Here is a 19,669-nt window from a genome sequence, read left to right on the forward strand (position 1 = left end):
CATTCCCAGTTTTTCTTTGATTTCCTCATTGTGGACACCCTCCTGCCATTGTTCCTATCTACTAGTACCTGCAATCATCCTAGCTACTTTCATATCCGTAACCTCAACCTTATTGGTAAGGTAACCTGAATCCACCCAGCTTTCGCTCCCGTACAACAAAGTTGGTCGAAAGACTGAACGGTGACTGACTTCCTTCTTGCAGAAGAGAGTAGATCGTAGCTGAGCGCTCACTGCACTAGCTTTGCTAAACCTCGCTTCCAGTTCTTTCACTATGTTGCCATCCTGTGCAAATCCCGGAAGATCAGCTAACCTAAATTTAACTGCTCTACTACTCGCACGCCACCTCTCCGCATGAACGCAATATTTTGACGAAAGATGCAACACTTGTTTTCAAAGTCGTTGCTTCATGTGTCTGGGAACGATAGGACGCGTCATGGGAAATAACTTTTGTTCGAGACAAAATATTGGCTGACGCTTTCCAGCGATGATCGGTGTCTTTTGATTGAATTCGCCGGCCATGGGACGACTGAAAACGCACGGTCTACTAACCTTGTGTTTTGCATCTATGTACTATATACCCAGTACATTGATAAGGTGATTTACAGCGCCGGCCGGTGTGGCCGAACGGTTCTAGGCGCTACAGTCTGTAACCGCGCGATCGCTACGGTCGTAGGTTCGAATCCTGCCTCGGGCATTGATGTGTGTGATGTCCTTAGGATAGTTAGGTTTAAGTAGTTCTAAGTTCTAGGAGACTGATGACCTAAGAAGTCACATAGTGCTCAGAGCCATTTGAACCATTTGATTTACAGCACGATAACCTGAAGAATGGGTCTCTCTCAGTGGAGAGATATTTCACAAGCGAACCAGCATCTTGGCCTACCACGCACGGCAGCCTACTGCACGATAGGTGACACACGTTGCCTACGCCCTACCGCCTCTCAGGGGCATAACCTGCGTCACAACCTGTACTCGTACATACAGTACGAATGTCCCGTACAGGGGAGGACATTTTAACTGAAAGTCCGTGCCTGGTATCGGTGGATAAATCCGATATTGTAGTGCCTGTATGATAATGAAAACGAAGCAGTGTTCCTTGGGACATGCATGCCAGTAATCGTGCACAAATAGCCAACGCGTAAAACGGGAAATCAGCGTTTGGGTCCCGGTCTGGCGCTAGTTTTCACTGCCGTCATTTCCTTATACAGCTGATCGCTGTTCGTATTTGCAACAGCGAATACATTGCATGGCTGTATTAAGTTCTCCCATTTGCTAACAGAAGTTTATCTGAGGGGGAAGAATTCAATGCTATTAATAAAGTCAAAGGTGACTCAATTATGCTACGCAACTATTCCATTCTGTGTCTTGAGATTTGTTAAAATTAGCTCTGAAGCTTTGTGAAAATATAAGAATCCTCAAAACAGGAAGATCTATAGTTTCGTCCATGTCTTGCAAAGGATCCATTGTGCTACATTCAGTACTAAAGCCTTTGTTCTTTTGTTTCATTAAAATCCAGTACGTTTGTTAATTTTAGTGAGCATATTGATCATTTTGTAGAGGAGAGTGATATGCCTGTAATCTCTTACATCGTATGCATTCAGTTTTTGTACTGGGTAAACACTTTACAGTGCAGAAATTCTGTGATTATTTTGTAAGTTGCTTTCGTATTAGCATTCTGCAAATAGCTGTCAGCTTCTTCACCTTTGTTTCAGTCGACGAAGAGACAAGAGATGCCCGCTTATGCCACGTACCTCGCTACCATGTTCTACGAGTTGTTCATGTACTGCTGGTACGGGAACGAGCTGCTCGAGCAGGTAACCTGGCATATCAAACGTACGCATGGGCGTGTGTTTGCATGTGTAGATGTTACAGGAAGAGTGATCGAGATCCTACACTGCCTGGAAAAAAAAAGAAGTTCCCGGAAGACCAACGGATGTCACTCTAGCTTGACACGCAGTCAGCGGGTATGTAAGTGATAAGATTTACAGTCCTCTGTGACTAGTGAAACGGCCACCAGAGTGCGTGGGTGAGGTTTGCGTTCAGTGTTGCTTCCAAGCCTGGTAGGATATACGGAGTGTATCATAATTAAAAGCGCACACTCACACAACTGAAAGTACACGATAGTTGAAGCAAATAAGTCTCAGTACGTATAGGTCCAGAAACGAACCGTTAGCGAGATAATTGCAATTGTTTGGTTACCAGACATCACCGACTTGATTCTACGTAAACGTCATCCCAGTTACGAAAAAGAAGCAATACTGTGAAACATTAAGAAAAGTTAATAGAGATACTTTGGTAGAAGTGCAGATGTTCTGAATGAACACGATAGCAGGTAAATGACTGTACTCGTAGTTAAAGGAGGAGTTCAAAGTATCGCCCGTGTACCAGGATGCAGGCACCTACCCTTCGCCACAAAGAGTTTCGCATGCTTTCAAACACGTACGAATCATTTCGAAATTCTTGACAAACACTAAGTCTCGGACACAGTACTCCAACTGTTTCCTTAAGGTGGCCCCAGATACAGAAATCCGTGTGGTTCACATCGGGTGATGCTGGAGGCCGCAGTACAGGTCCTCCTCGCCCAAGCCACATTTGGCCATGTCGGCGCGCTGGATGTCATGTCACTACGGCAACAATACGTCCCGGTGCTCCATCATACATGTACCACGTCCTCCGGCGTTGCTCTGAGGCAACTTCCTCAACCATTCTGCAAGATGATGCCGCGAAATGGAAGGTAATTCCGTGCATTGAGTTTGTTTGCTAGCAATAGCATATACTGCCCGGTAAGTATTTACGTAAAATCTCTCTGACACCCAGTTAATGAATCAGGCAAATCACCTTGCGCCAACAAGCATATTAAAATTGTTTTAAATAAAAGAAATTACTGACAATCGAAAAACAAAATTTAGCGCGTTTGAACGGTCAGAAACAGTAATTCCTCAAATCAACTTTCGCCCACTGGGGCAGGAGAGGGAGGCAGAATAACAGATAACAACAGCAATTCGTGACAGCGTCACAAAGGGTTGATCTCGCACACAAAGTGGCTCAGGTGTTCAAAAATTATAATGCACACAGATTTAACAATCTGGCGAAGTTCTTTAATAAAAGAAGACAGATACTTTTATTACCTACTGACTTCACAAATTAAATAGCACGTGAAGGTGCCTCTTTGTTTTGAAATAGTTGTCAGTTTAGGAGACGGACACCAAGCATATAGTACTATACAGCCAGGCCACCTTCTGGGCTTCTTTACCATATATGCACAAAAACAATAATAATAATAATAATAATACTCCTATGCTCCACTGCAACATACGAAATTATATTAATGAAGTTCCTATAACACAGTAGATATACGCATCAACTGGACAGCATAGACAAAGACACAACATGCAAACCAGTAAGGAAGATCTAAAAAAGTTCTCTTAAGAGCACAACTCACTAAAAGACTAACAAGACAACACGCAAAGCTTGTGTGATCACCAACGATCTCTTCAGCTTCAAAAGCACGGCACACGCAGACTCAGCAGTTCACAATGTGTACTAAGAACGGCCACAAATGTCGTAATACAACTGACCGATGAGAGCTCTCTCGCCTGGTTGTATGCAAGGCACAGAAAACGGACTTGCTAGATGTGACGTAACCAGGATGATGGGGCTTAGGACATGTGTTTAACACGTTCAAATTGCTGTCTCATGAAAAGGCAGTTGCTCACCGTAACGATACCAACCGTTTTCAGCTGAGAAGAAATTCCAAGCCAGGTTGCCGTCTGTGAAACGCTTTTACTGGCCAGTGGCTCTAATCCAGATGGACGTCACACCACCAACAGTCCTCATTACAGGCAGCCAGTTCCAGCCCTGCGATCAGGCCGCCAGGAAGTGGAACACGTCCACAGCAGCAGCAAACCGTGACTACCACACTGTACCTTCAATAAGCCAACAACTCCTAACATATGCCATGAATGCCGACATCCCTGCCGCCTAGCATAACAGCGTCCAACACTTAGCAACCGGGCAAAGACGTTCCCGCAGAGCGGTTCCTATCAGTAATCACACACACGCAGCTCAGATAGGCCTCAGTGTTAATGGTAAATGTCGGGTTGCGCACAGCTTTCGTTGCATCCACCGACAGAACGTTTGACTCGCACCTTGTCCATCTCTCGATGGAGGTATTACGGATAAATTGAACTGCAACGCAGTATACTACAAACAGTGCTGCGGCTCATTCCAGGAATTTGTGTGGCAAGACTCCTTGTCGACATGCCTGTAGAGTGTTGGACTGTTTCCAGCACCACATCTTCAAGCAGAGGTGTAATTCGTGCAGGCCTGCCCACTCCTGCAGCATGCTCGTAGTTTCTCGGAGGTGTTGGTGGATCCACACTTGTAAACGTCCGAGTCTCGGGGTGCCTTCGGCCAGGGTATGCTCCTCGGTATGGGAATGCAGCATCCTGTGGATGGCCGTCACTCTTATCGTACGCGAAATGCATCTGCATACGTCTCGTTACTGTAACGTTCCCTGTTACGATCGATACACGTGCAACACAACTACCACTTCACGAACAACTGATGTTTGTGGCACTCTGAGTGTACCCATTCACAACTCTACTTCTCAATAATGTAAACAAAGGCCACACCACACAACGGCAGGTAGGGTTCACATAGAATCACGTCAGCACTGGCTGATAACCAGAAACTTAACTATCGAGACTGTGTTAACTGAAGTTTCTGTTTGAACTACTGTGTAATTACTGTGTGAGTTTACGCTGTTAATTATGATACACCCTGCATAAGGGTCGTGAACAGCATAAGCTGTCGAGGCTTCACAGTGAACGACATGGAGATCATACTTGCTTGTGTTAGACAGCGGTGTCAGCATTTGAATCTGGCAGAATATGAAATGGATCTCAATGTGGGTGTCCACTCGGATCGCTGGTCGAATATTATAATGTCCAGATTTGTGGGGCATATGAATGCGAGTGTGCCCCAGCCCAGTGTTGGACCGCTTGGGAACCTGAGGCGAAGGAAGCACACCCGTCGCCAAGTACCCGGTCGACCGTCGACCACGTATGACAACCACAAGGGGGAGGGGGGTCGACGTATTGTCAGCAAGCACGTCGTGACCCCCTGCCATTTGAGAACAAGGAATGGACTGCCTGCGCAATTCTGTTTCATCCTGCATCACTGGTCAGGGATCAGCAGTAACCGGGCGAGGGAATTACTGTGTCACGCGTAGGTTATGTCTGGGGGGAATACCGTGCCGCGTGAAGCATGGACTGCTGATCAAAGGCGTACTGCGTTGCTGCACCACCCCAGGTGATCACCAGCGGCGAGCGTGGCCGCCTCCTGGGGATAGGTCCGCGCCTTCCAGTGTCTTGGAGGGTCACGGCGGAGTTACTTGTGGTGTCGTGAGCCACGGGGTTCGGCCCCAGGTCACGTCTGGTAGTACACGAAGGAACTCTGATAGCACAGTGGTACACTGCGGACACCCTGCGTTCTCATGTGTTACGTCACATGTGACGGTGTTGTGGTGCCTCGGTTTCGATGGCTTTATGTATATCCTTGTCATACCGTAATTTTCTCTGGTGAGCACAATTTCCTATGTTACTTACTGCTTCCCTTATTTTCTCTTCCTGAGCTTTATCCGGGTGTGATAGCTTTGGCAATGGTGTAATGCGTTCATTAGGTTCCGAGGTGTGGCATAATAATTCGTGGGGCGTGTAGCCTGTTGAAGGATGAGGCAAGTTGTTATGTAATGTCTCAAATAACGGTACCAGTTCCGTCCATTTTGTATGCTGTTTGTCTGCATATGTTCTTACAAATCAATTTATCTTGCAGAAGATTCTTTCCATGGGGCTCGCTTTGGGGTGCAATGTTGTGAATAGTATATGCCTGATGTTTTGTTTGCATAAAAATGCCCTCCACTAATGACCCGTAAAATATTTTGAACTGTCTGTCAAAACATTCTGAGGTTTTCCCACATTTGGGATGTAGTCCTTTAATACACGCTGTATCATAGGGTTGGCCGAGGTGGTTTTCATCATATACAGCTTCACATACTTCGTAAACGTATCATAAACGGGAAATAAATATTTTATGCCGCCACGAGCGGATGGTAGTGGTCCCGTGACGTCCACAGATACAAGTCGAAGTGGATAGATAGAAATTATCAGGTGTAGTCCTGTTTTGCAGCCTTGATTGTTAGATTTTGCTTTCTGGCAAACTTCGCATGTCCTTACTATCCGTTGTACCACACATTTGAGGTTTGGAATGTAACAGTACCTTCGTATGATGGCAACACATTTTTGGATTCCCACGTGTCTCCACGCTTAATGAGTGTAATAAACAAAATTTTCTATACATTGGTGGGGAATACACACGCACCATATTTCGGAATCTATGTTGTTTCTGTGATACACTACATTATTCTCTCGTTTATATTGCGAGTTTTGGTTACTTGGTTGCTTCTGTCTTGTTGACTGCTTTATTTCTTCCCACGTAGGATCCTCATCTTGCAATTGTACGATATTCTTAAATAGTTACAGATATTTGCGTCGGTGCTGCTGTGACGTCATGAGTAGGACTTTGACTTCAGACACGCCCTCTATAACTTCTTTAGCTTTCCTTTAATGTACATGATCTTTAAATCATATTCCTGTAAAACTGACGCCCAATGGGCTAATCTAGCATGTAACAGCTTACAAGTTAATACAGAACTTAAGGTTTGCTGGTCACAAAACAATTTTCTCCTATAGAAATTCTTCCAATCCATATGTGGCATACAGCAAACCAGTGGTTAACAGTATAAATTAAAAAAACAGTCTTGGTTGCAATTTTATTTTTTTATTTTTCAACGACGCGTTTCACCTTATTTAGGCATCTTCAGGTTATCTTAATTTGGTATTTCTTAGAAGAATCCTATAGTCAGTGTAACCAAAGGGCATCGTCGAATATATCAGGCCAACATCGCCTTCGTTAAACTCAGTACGCCGTTGGTTACTTGCTGCATAGCACTTTATTCTCTATTTGTTCCGATATCTGACTGTCCTTCTCAGTTAGCCAATCTTGGAATTACTGTTCTACTTTCTTAACTTGTTCGGCTAAATGTTTGTCTATAGTTTCCTTTTGCACTACTTCAAGGTTTTCCGTACGGAGTGTACGTTGTTCGGCCTCGTGTTTTATTACTGTATGTGCCGTTTGCAACGTTTGCACGTCTTGTGCCATGTTGCTGACTATGTTCCACAATTCGTTGTATGCGTTTTTCATTTAATTTATCTCCGACTGTCCTTTCTAGAACTGTTCATTTATGCGCTCTATTAATGCTTCGTCTCGCTCTTCGACTTGTTCCCTTATTTGTTTAAGTATCTGGTTATTTCGTTCCTCCACGATTCTATCTCTTTCTTTCGTTTCTTCTTCCCGTAACCTGTCCCTCTCTTCTAACTTCCTGAGAAATTCGGCGAACAGGTCGGGTAGCGCGAACATACGAGCGTCGTCGTTAATCTATTCATTGTGATACTGCTACTTGCATTGGTATCGGCTATCTGTTCTGGTACTTCCATGTACTGACTAGATCTTGGTGATTCACGTGAAAATAGCTTACCACCGTTACCATTCCTATGGTTAGTAGTAACGTCTACCATCTCCTTATCACGATGAATATCGCTTAATAACGGAAAATTATCCTGCGTATATGCCTTTTAAGTCCTGTCTATTTTATGTTATTCACTATTTTTATATTCATTGCACACGCACTGTCCGTATAAATCACCAAGGGTCACTACACATCCATGAAAAAGGCTTAAAAGCGCCAGCTTTTGCGTAGGGGACACGCCCCGACCCGAGTCCGTCCGGCAGTATAACTATCAGGGCGGATGTGGCGGCTAGCTCGGATGTGATTTTTAGGCAGTTCCCCACACCCCATTAGCTGAATAGCGGCCTGGTACCCACGTCCTGCCTCAGATACACGCTACGCAAACATTTAGAAAACTAATTAATTTGTTTATGCGGCCATCGTCCGCAGCAAGTACACAAATCTTTGTTTTGTAAATAAAAACCACCAACGCCTTACTGCAATGGTAAAACAAGTTCCTCTCAGATCACCGAAGTTAATCTCTGTCGGGTTTGCCTAGCGCTTGGATGGGTCACCGTCCGAGTGTACCTAGTGTTGTTGGCAAGCATGGTACAGACAGCCCTCGAGAGGCCAATTCAGGAGCTACTTGACTGAGAAGTTGCGGCTCCGGTCACGAAAGGTGACAACGACCGGGAGAGCGGTGTGCTGACCACATGCCCCAACGCATCTACCTTTGGTGACGCCTAAGGGCTGAAGATGAAACTGAAGTGTCGGCAGAAGTGCCAACACCGTGTTGTTTGAGGAAGCCGAAATGCACGCTATAAGCTCACGCAGGATGGCGTGAGGTCTGAAACAGGATACTTAATGAATGCTATAAAGAAAAGTACGTAGCTGCTGGAATACTTAACTTTAATCAACAATTGGTGAACATTGGTCTTGTTACTGTACATGCTTCATTAGATACATAGCAAAGGATAAATGGCGCCTTGCTAGGTCGTAGCAATTGACTAAGCTGAAGGCTATGCTAACTATCGTCTCGGCTAATGAGAGCGTAATTCTCAGTGAACCTTTCCTAGCAACGTCGGCTGTACAACTGGGGCGAGTGCTAGTAAGTCTCTCGATACCTGCCGTGTGGTGGCGCTCGGTCTGCGATCACTGACAGTGGCGACACGCGGGTCCGACATGTACTAATGGACCGCGGCCGATTTAAAGCTACCACCTAGCAAGTGTGGTGTCTGGCGGTGACACCACAGAAATGCCTGCCGGTCGGTACCGCTGCGCCTTCAAGGCCTATACGGACGGTGTTTAAGAACAGTCTTTTCTTGCTGCACTGTATTTTATTTCTCCAAGATATGTTCTGCCGTTTTCACTTTAAGTGGGATTTAGAATGATACAGTTTTGCTTTGGTATCAGTTATCTGTCCACGATAAAACAGTTCACGTCTCGTTTTTTTATGTAAATAAGTGATTACCTACAGTTGTTCGCGTTTTTCTTGGCATCTGGGTTTCCTCTGATCTGGTCACATGCGGGGGATCGTACAACAACTCTATTTACCATGTTTTTACGTTCGGAACTTTTTCCTTCCCACTTTTCGTCTTTTTTGCCCTTATTGCCGTGGTACACTATCAGTATTCTGTCACTAGTTAAAGTTATTTGATCGAAAACTGTCATGTCGAGACGTAGCCAGACACTGTGAGTTCACTGTGTGCCTCATCCTGTTTGGTTTGTTTACATAGTGTTTTTGTGTGTGTGTGTGTGACAGAGAGAGAGAGTGAGAGAGAGAGAGAGAAAGACAAACAGACAGACAAAGAGAGAGAGAGAGGGGGGATGGGGGAGTATATATGCATGGATTTTTTTTATGGTTTGGCGTTGTTTTTGGTTATTCATTGCGAGTTCCAGAATGGACAGTCAAATCCGTGATGAACGGAGTAATGAAATGCATTAACAAAGCTTATAACAGACAAAATTACTTCCAATTCAATAATGAATTTCATTTACAAGAAGATGGATTACCAATGGGGTTTCCAGTCTCAGGGGGATTAGGAAATATTTTTATAAAGCACACTGAACAGATAATTTTCGCAGAAATAGTAGCAAAAGAATACAATGTACTATATTGCTTCAGGTACATGGATGACGTCCTCTCTTTAATAAACGAACCACAAAGAAAAATTGAAACATAACATATTGACATTAACGAGGTAAATACAAATATAAAATTCACAATGGAAAGAGAACGGGATAATCAAATTAACTTTCTGTATATAAAAATCAAAAAATAAAACAATAAGCATGTGTTTCAAATTTACCTTAAATGCACAGATACTGGCATTAGCATTCCACAATTCCCGAATCATCGACACTCATAAAAGCATGCAGTGCTTCGATACATACTCGATAGCCTCATCACAGTGCCACCCAACAAAGAATACTATCAAAAAGAACGTGAATTCATAATGTAGACAGCCCACAACAATGGCTACAATGTTGACATAGTTACAAACCTAAATAAGAAAATTCGAAGTAAAATAAAATCAGAAATCACAAAACCATTGACAACATCACAACAGAACCAAACATAACCACAAGCACACAGTACTGTAGCAACAACATAGAACAATCAGCAAAATATAAGAAAAAACACAAGACAGTACACAAATGAAATGGAAACACAAACCAGCAAGAAAATTACCATAAACAGAAAACCAAAAAGAAAAGAAAACCCTGTTGAATTATCAAGTAAACATGCCAAACAAATCATTGTTTACACTAATAGATAAGATAATAGAGAAACACTACAACACAGGACTATAATAATAATAATAATAATAATAATAATACCACCACCTAACCCCTTTGCACTTACTTGTCCACGAACGTCTGCACAAAACACTTAAACCTAAACTCAAATCAGCTGAACATCAAAACTTTCAACCATTCTCTGACAGCTACTACGGTCATATTCAACATTCTTCAAACCAAACAGGATGAGACACACGGTGAACTCACAGTGGCTGGCTACGTCTGGAAATTACAGTTTTCGATCAAATATCTGTCATTAGTGACGGAAGACTGATAGTGCACCACAACAATAAAGGCAAACAAGATGAAAAATGGGCAGAAAAAGTTCAGAACATAAAAATATGCTTAATGTTTTGTAAATAGAGTTGCAGTGCGATCTCCAGCATATTACCAGATGAGAGGAAATCCAGATGCAAACGAAAAACGCGAAGAACTGTAGGTAATCACTTATTTACATAAAAAACAAGACGTGAATTGTTTTATAAAATATAAATAACACATATTAAAACAAAAAAGTATCATTCTAGACCCTACTGATGATGCCTTAAAGTGAAAAAGGCGAAACGCGTCTTGGAGAAATAAAATAGGGTGCAGCAAGAAAAAATGCGTTGTATTTACAAACGTGTATTTAGAAAACTTTCACTCAGTCGCACATAGACTTTACTCTAAAGGCAGATATGTATACAGTTTAGGTCCTTGGCGGGGGAAGGGAGGGGGAGGGGGGGAGGGAGGGGGGGAGGAATAGAAGACTAATTGTCTTAGATGTTGCTACTAGTCACAGCTGCCTCTGCTGTCTTTATTTGCTGTTTCAGTCGAGGATGACATGGCGACACTTTGTATGGCGAATGATTTCACTATATTTTCTATTTCACCGTCCGTCTCTCCTCTAGTGGTAGTACACACATGTTTCGGGCTGGTATACGCCTTTTCAAGTCTTCTAGCGCCACACCAGTAAAAACTAATGGGATAGCTACAGTGAAGTGGAATGAAGTGTGGTTAAAGATTTTGGCTCATAACACTGAAGCCACAGGCCAATTCCCGGTGGGCACCTCAAATTTCTCTCTGATGGAAAAGTCTGGAAAGGGTTGCATTCAGCTTTCCGAGGCCAACTGAGAAGCTGCTTGAGTATAAACACGACAAAACTGATGCGTATTAGCAGCAGAAGCATTGGCCGTTATTATTTCTGGTGAGAGAGGGAATGGTTGACATGTTACGACTACTCGTCTTATTCCTTGCAACATTTCGGACCAGTTTTGTAGGAGTTAGGTCTATCTGGTATGGTGGAAGTAGAAAGGGCGCCATTTTCTTAAAAACTCATGTCAGTGGAAAAAGCAAAGTGGCCGGTGCTCCATTTCTACGTGATAGTCTAACGTTTCCCTCGCATAGCGATAGGGGAGAAGTGAACATGAAACTGACAACGTTGCCTGGCACTTTTGATCGACAACACTACTCGTTCATTGTCACCTTGCAACATTTATCCACAGTGCAGTGGCTACGAGACCACACTACGTTTAACGGAACTGCTGCTCCCCCTGATGCTTCATTTTTCGTAAAAAATCTAGTGTAGTTTGCCCATGTATGTTCTTTAGTCCAGCATGATGACTTGTCCATGCTGGCACCTTTTACAGTCATATCTCCTAGAACAATTTTTTTCTCGTAGTTTCTATGCTAGCCTGGAATTCCAGTTGTGTGCGACAAAAACTATAAACTTTTTGGAAAGACTGTATTTCGTTGCATTCTTCATAACGTCACAGAAATTCGTGCCTAATCACATTTATCCAGATCATCAACGAAATATTTGTTACGCGCATTTTACTTTGGGGCAGATATATTTGAACCCTGCTGTATTAGTCATCATGTCCGTCCTTCCGTAATGTGCACACCACTGACTTACTTAATTGTTGCTTTCCAACGCTTGCTTGCACCTTCCGTCATCTTCTCTAACGGCAATATCCCCTTTCTCGTTAGCATTGCCAGTAAAGTTAATAGCGTTAGCATGAAGTTGTCCAGCTTCCCGCAAAGGTATTTTCCGTGATTAATTTTTTGCGCTTGTAAGGCGAGATACCAAAGCACACCACTTTGAGCTGTAATGTGACTATACTTCGTTACGTGACCCACAACGGTCGGGTAGTCACTTCATCATGCCGAGCAGTTAATAAGAGAATTGGGGGAGATAACGACTCCTTTAGCACATCTTTCTTTTAGTGTTTTTTGTTTAGACCTTTCCTTTGTACCACAGGGAGAATCATTGTTTTGCCCTGAGTTGTTCTGTGGTATGTGCATGATGTCTGTACAACGTTCCTTAACGCAAACGGATTTGTGAGAAGTATACGTGTGTACGAGGCAACTCGCACAGGGCGCAGTTCTACAAACACAGCTCTTCGGCTGTCTTTGTCAGTGTACACTGCGTGTATCTTATACAGATAACGCTGAGAAGAGGACCATGCGAACTTCTCCTCATCGATTTGATTAGATTTATTTTTTTGTTTTTTTAGATGATTTCTTGAAGCCTTCAGCTGCTATTTTCTTTATTTCCTGTACGATTGTACAATTTCGGCCTCAACCCATTTTAAAGGATTTTATGGATGATTTTTTGGTAACAGATTATGTCATATACATCGTTGCTCCTATTATCAAAGTAACGTGCTTCTAAAACAGCGTGAACACCTCCAACTAATTTATGAGCATGTAATGCAGTAGTTCAAATAAATTGTGCCAATGCAATCTGGAAGACCCTAACATTACACAAGGAGTTTAGTTCTCATATGTACGGAGTAAACGTCAGAGGACTCGTACTGCACCTGAAATTCGCGAGGAAGTAAATACACAATGTGATCAAAAGTATACGTACACCTAGGTGAAAATCACTACAACTTCGCAGCGCCCTCCATCGCTAATGCTGCAGTTCAGGATTGTGTTGGCCCACCCTTAGCCTTGACGACAGCTTCCGCTCTCGCAGGCATACGTTCAGTCAGGTGCTGGAAGGTTTCTTGGGGAATGGCAGCCCATTCTTCACGGAGTGCTGCACTGAGGTGAGGTATCGATGTCGGTCGGTGAGGCCTGCCACGAAGTCGGCCTTGTAAAACATCCCACCGCTATGCTATAGGATTCAGGTCAGTCCATTACAGGGATTTTTTTGTCGTGTAACTACTCCGCCACAACCCGTGCATTATGAACAGGTGTTCGATCGTGCTGAAATATGCAATCGCCATCCCCGAATTGCTCTTCAACAGTGGGAAGCAAGAAAGTGCTTAAAACATCAATGTAGGTCTGTGCTGTGATAGTGCCACGCAAAACAACGAGGGGTGCAAGCCCTTTCCATGAAAAACACGACCGCACCATAACACCACCGCCTCCGAATTTTTCTGTTGGCACTAAACACGCTGGCAGATGACGTTCATCGGGCACTCGCCATATCCACCCCCTGCCATCGGATGGCTACATTGTGTACCGTGATTCGTCACTCCACCCAACGTTTTTCCACTGTTCAGTCGTCCAATGTTTACACACCAAGGGAGGCGTCGTTTGGTATTTACTGGCGTAATGTGCGGCTTATGAGCAGCCGCTCGACCTTGAAATTCAACTTTTCTAACATCCCGCGTAACTGTCATAGTACATGCAGTTCATCCTGTCGGAGTTTGGAATTCCTGGGTGATGGTTTGGGTAGATGGCTGCCTATTACATATTACGACCCTCTTCAACTGTCGGCGGTCTCTGCCAGTCAACAGACGAGGTCGGCCTGTACGCTTTTGTGCTGAACATGTCCCTTCACGTTTCCACTTCACTATCACATCCTCAGTGGACCTAGGGATGTTTAGGAGTGTGGAAATCTCTCGTGCAGACGTATGACACAAGTGACACCCAATCTCCTGATCACGTGAGTTGCGCGGAGCGCACCATTGTGCTCCCTCACGATGTCTAATGACTACTGAGGTAGCTGATATGGAGTACCTAATGGCAGCACGATGCACCTAATATGACAAACGTATTCTTTTTGGGGATGTACGGATACTTCTGATCACATAGCGTAGTATGCGAGCAGCTACAATTTGCGTCTGAAGACAGCAACGCCGTTTTCATGAACAACGTTTAAAGGGGTGCAGAAAACCTTTATAACGCGAAGAAAATAAGGTTAAAAGATTACAGTTGGCACAAAAACTGGAGGACATGGAACGTATTTGCAGCTGCGAATGTGGGGTACCATCAGCTGCATAATGTAATGACAATTATGAAAATTTGTGCGGCACAGAGTCTCGAAGCCGGCTCTGCCGCTTATCTCGAACGGTCGCCTCACCATTACGCTGTCCAAGGACGCGCCACGATAACATCAAAACTTCCATATGTCATCCACCGTAAGTCTAAACCGGCATCCGTACGTTCATTACGTATATTGCCGAACAGAGGAGACATTTTAACTGAAACTCACTTGTCCGGTATCGACAAATAAATATGATGTTGCAGTGCATGCAAGCATGACCGAAGGAACTTTGCATTGTAATTGTAAACAACACATTCACTGGAATATCTTATTTATTTGCCGATACCGGGCAAGAAACTATGAATTAAAATGTCTCCCCTGTACGGGAAATATGCAACAAGTGCAAGTCTTAGATGTATAGTCAGTGTGTGACGCCTACGGTGAGGCACGGTGGAGGGTCGGACATGGTGTGCGGATGTTTTGCGGGCGATAAATTCACCGGTCTAGTGAGAAGTAATGGAACACGAACATGGAAGGGTATCAGAGGATACTGACCAAGAACGTTGTTCCTTCTAGCAACAGATTTATAGGTTGTTTGGGGGAAGAGACCAAACAGCGAGGTCATCGATCTCATCGGATTAGGGAAGGATGGAGAAGGAATTCGGCAGTGCCCTTTCAAAGGAACCATCCCAGAATTTGCCTGGAGCAATATAGGGAAATCACGGAAAACCTAAATCAGCATGATCGGACGCAGGATTGAACCGTCGTCCTCGCGAATGCGAGTCCAGTGTGCTACCACTGCGCCACCTCGCTCGGTAAACTTATAGGTGATTAGTTTGTTGTGCAGTAGGACAATGATCCCTAACATGCTTCAAAATTGTGCAGAGGGCACGTCAGTAGAAAAGAGAAATGTTGGGCACTGAAAAGTATGGTGTAGGCAAGTCAGTCACCTGACGTAAACCACATTAACTCTTAGGGATTGAACTTGACAGGGAGGGCATAAATCTGGGGTTATTTAATGTTGAAGATTTATGCACTAATATACAGACGTGTTGGACAGCAATACCTGCAAAAACACTACCCTACCTCCAGAAAGCCATGTGTTCGCGCAGCTGTTCTGAGAGCATGGGGTCAGTATTTTGAAAAGGCTGAAATGTAAAGCATACTGTATTCTACTCAATATAAAAACAGGGAAAGAAGTATTTGTTGGTCTGTTTAGTTTTGAGGATGTTTCGTCCATTGCGATGAAGTGTATATTTTCATCATTAGCGATGGAAAATTTTTGTCCCGTAGTGTTCTGTAGGCCCTGTTTCTGTTCTCGTTAGCCGGCCGGTGTGACCGAGCGGTTCTAGGCGCTTCCGTCTTGAACCGCGCGACCGCTACGGTCGCAGGTTCGAATCCTGCCTCGGGCATGGATGTATGTGATGTCCTTAGGTTAGTTATGTTTAAGTAGCTCTACGTTCTAGGGGACTGATGACCTCAGATGTTAAGTCCCATAGGGCTCAGAGCCATTGGAACCATTTTTTGTTCTCGTTATCTACACTGAGGTGGCAAAAGTCATGGGATAATGATGCGCACGTGTACAAGTGCAGGTAGGGGATCGCGTACGTAAGGTAGAAAAGGACAGTGCTTTGTCGGAGCTGCCATTTTCACTGAAGTGATTCACGTGGAAATGTTTCGCACGTGCTTATGGACGCACGACGGGAATTCAGAGACTGGTGGAGCTAGACGCATTGGACATGCCATTTGAGTAGTCGTAAGAGAATGCAATATTCCGCGATCCGCAGTGTCAAGAGTGTGTCCCGAGAATACCTCATTTCACGCATTATCTCTCACCACGGACAACGCTGTGGGCTTCGGCCTTCACTTAACGACTGAGAGCAACGGCGTTTGTGTACAGTAGTCAGTGCTAACACACAAGCAACACTGCGTGAAATAACCGCAAAAAATCAGAGCGGCTCATAGAACGAACATATCCGTAAGCACAGTGCGGCGAAAGTTGGCGTTGAAGGGCTGTAGCAGCAGACGACCGACGCATGTGCCTTTGCTAACGGCACAACATCGCCTGCCGTGCCTTCCCTGGGTTCGTGATCATATCGATTGGACCCTAGACGACTGGAAAAGTCGGTCAGATGAGGCCTGATTACAGTTGTTTCTGAGCTGATGGTGTGGTCTGAGCGTGGTGCTGACCTCAACAAGCAATGGAGTCAAGTTGTCAACAAGACACTGTGCGAGGTGATGATGGCTTCGTAATAGTGTGGCCTGCGTTTACACGGAATGGACAGGGTCCTTTGGATGTTCGGCTACTTGGAGATCATTTTTAGCCATTCATGGAGCTAACGTTCCCAGACAACCATGGAATTTCTATGAGTGACAGTGTCCCGTGTCACCAGACCACAATTATTGTTCCCCATTGGATTGAAGAAAGTACTGGAGAGTTCGAGCGAATGGTTCGGCCATCCGGATCACTCGACGTGAATCCCATCACACATTTGTGGAACTTAATCGAGGGGTCAATTCGCGCACGAAATCCTGCACTGGCGCCACTTTCACAATTATGGACGGCTATACAGTATTTCTGCTGGAGCCTTGAAATGGCTTATTGAGACCGTGCCACGTCGAGTTCCTGCGCTACGCCAGGCAAAAGGAGGTCCCACACCACAGTAGGAAGTATCCCAGAGCTTTTACCACCTCAGTGTGTGAGTAATCCACTGAGTGACACACACCAACATGTAGCGCATGCCTGTGCTCCACTTGGGGGAGTACTAGAGTGTACGCTGTCAGTGTCGTAAACACTGCGGCGCCGTCATCTGTGCACCTCGCTAACACCTGGAGTGCAGCACCCCCGCGGCCTCGCTGTTGCAGAGCGACGCGCTGCGGCTGTCAGCCTACAGCTGCGCCTGGCCGGGGGCTGGCGGCCGCTTCCAGCGCTCCCTGTGCATCGTGATGGCGCGCGTCCAGAGGCCCCTCTGCCTCACCGCCGCCAAGCTCTACAAGATCTCCCGACAGACCTTCCTCGTGGTGCGTACTCAACACTAACTCATGGCCCCCGCTATACTGCTCACAATTAAAAGGATGTCAAACTACGAAATTTTATATACACTACTGGCCATTATAATTGCTACACCAAGAAGAAATGCAGATGATAAACGGTTATTCATTGGACATGTGATTACATTTCCACGCAATTTGGGTGCATAGATCCTGAGAAATCAGTACCCAGAACAACCACCTCTGGCCGTAATAACGGCTTTAATACGCCTGGGCATTGAGTCAAACAGAGCTTGGATGGCGTGTACAGGTACAGCGGCCCGTGCAGCTTCAACAAGATGCCACAGTTCATCAGGAGTAGTGACTGACGTATTGTGACGAGCCAGTTGCTAGGCCACTATTGACCAGACATTTTCAATTGGTGAGAGATCTGGAGAATGTGCTGCCCAGGGCAGCAGTCGAACATTTTCTGTATCCAGAAAGTCCCGTACAGGACTTGCAACATGCGGTCGTGCATTATCCTGCTGAAATGTAGGGTTTCGCAGGAATCGAGTGAAGGGTAGAGCCACGGGTCGTAAAACATCTGAAATGGAACGTCCACTGTTCAAAGTGCCGTCAATGCGAACAAGAGGTGACCGAGACGTGTAACCAATGGCACCCCATACCATATGGCGATGACGAATACACGCTTCCAATGTGCGTTCACTGCGATGTCGCCAAACACTTATGCGACCATCATGATGCTGTAAACAGAACCTTGACTCATCCGAAAAAATGACGTTTTGCCATTCGTGCACCCAGGTTCGTCGTTGAGTACACCATCGCAGGCGCTCCTGTCTGTGATGCAGCGTGAAAGGTAACCGCGGCCACGGTCCTCAAGCTGATAGTCCATGCTGCTGCAAACGTCGTCGAACTGTTCGTGCAGATGGTTGTTGTCTTGCAAACGTCCCCATCTGTTGACTTAGGGATGGAGACGTGGCTGCACGATCCGTTACAGCCATGCGGATTAGATGCCTGTCACGTCGACTGCTAGTGATACGGGGCCGTTAAGATCCAGCACGGCGTTCCGTATTACCCTCCTGAACCCACCGACTCCATATTCTGCTAACAGTCATTGGATCTCGACCAACGCGAGCAGCAATGTCGCGATGCGATAAACCGCAATCGCGATAGGCTACAATCCGACCTTTATCAAAGTCGGAAAGGTGATGGTACGCACTTCTCCTCCTTACACGAGGCATCACAACAACGTTTTACCAGGCAACGCCGGTCAACTGCTGTTTGTGTATGAGAAGTCGATTGGAAACTTTCCTCATGTCAGCACGTTGTAGGTGTCGCCACCGGCGTCAACCTTGTGTGGATGATCTGAAAAGCTAATCATTTGCATATCACAGCATCTTCTTCCTGTCGGTTAAATTTCGCGTCCGTAGCAGGTAATCTTCGTGGTGTAGCGATTTTAATGGACTGTAGTGTACTAGCCATGTAAAATATAATAGGATGAATATACGATTAATTTTGTGGGTAAGTGGGGATCTATTGTTTTTCATTTGTGTTCTGACTTGTTTGAAGAGGGCTGCTACAAACTCCTATCCTGTGCCAACCTCTCCATCTCACAGCATCACTTGCAACCTACGCCCTCAGTTATTTACTGGACATATTCCAGTCTGTCTTCCTGTACTGCGCCATGGGAGTTATTCCCGCACATCCTATCACGTGTCCTATCATCCTGTCCCTTCTTCTTGCCACTGTTTTCCATACATACCACTTCTCCCTGATTCTCCACAGAACTCACTCATTTCTTATCTTATGAGGCCACCTATTTTTCTACATACTTCTGTAGCACCACATCTTAGATGCTCCGATTATATTCTGTTATGGTTTTCCCACTTCCAGTATTTCACTAACATTCAATACTGTCCTCTGAATGTACATTCACAGAAACTTCTTCCTCTAAATAAAGCCGATGTTTGATATAGTAGACTTCACTTGACCAAGGATGCCCCTTTTCGCCAGTGGCACTCTGCTTTTTATATTCTCCTTGCTTCATCCCTCATGAGTTATTTTGCTGCCTAGACAGCAGAATTCCTTTACTTCATTAACCTCGTGATCACCTA

At 44.9% G+C, this 19,669-nt stretch overlaps 1 protein-coding gene across 1 annotated transcript in view; it reads left to right on the forward strand.

The window, feature by feature from the left end:
- The first annotated feature begins 1,770 nt into the window (after positions 1-1,770).
- The window catches only part of LOC126259296 (odorant receptor Or2-like), an 84,223-nt gene continuing 66,324 nt past the window's right edge, over positions 1,771-19,669 (forward strand). The window contains exons 1-2 of the mRNA XM_049955957.1: positions 1,771-1,811; positions 17,430-17,585. Of these exons, the coding sequence (XP_049811914.1) occupies positions 1,776-1,811; positions 17,430-17,585 (192 nt within the window). The 5' untranslated portion in view covers positions 1,771-1,775. The remainder of the gene's footprint in view (positions 1,812-17,429; positions 17,586-19,669) is intronic.

The sequence above is a fragment of the Schistocerca nitens genome, chromosome 5 (genome assembly GCF_023898315.1).
Source record: "Schistocerca nitens isolate TAMUIC-IGC-003100 chromosome 5, iqSchNite1.1, whole genome shotgun sequence".
NCBI lineage: Eukaryota > Metazoa > Arthropoda > Insecta > Orthoptera > Acrididae > Schistocerca > Schistocerca nitens.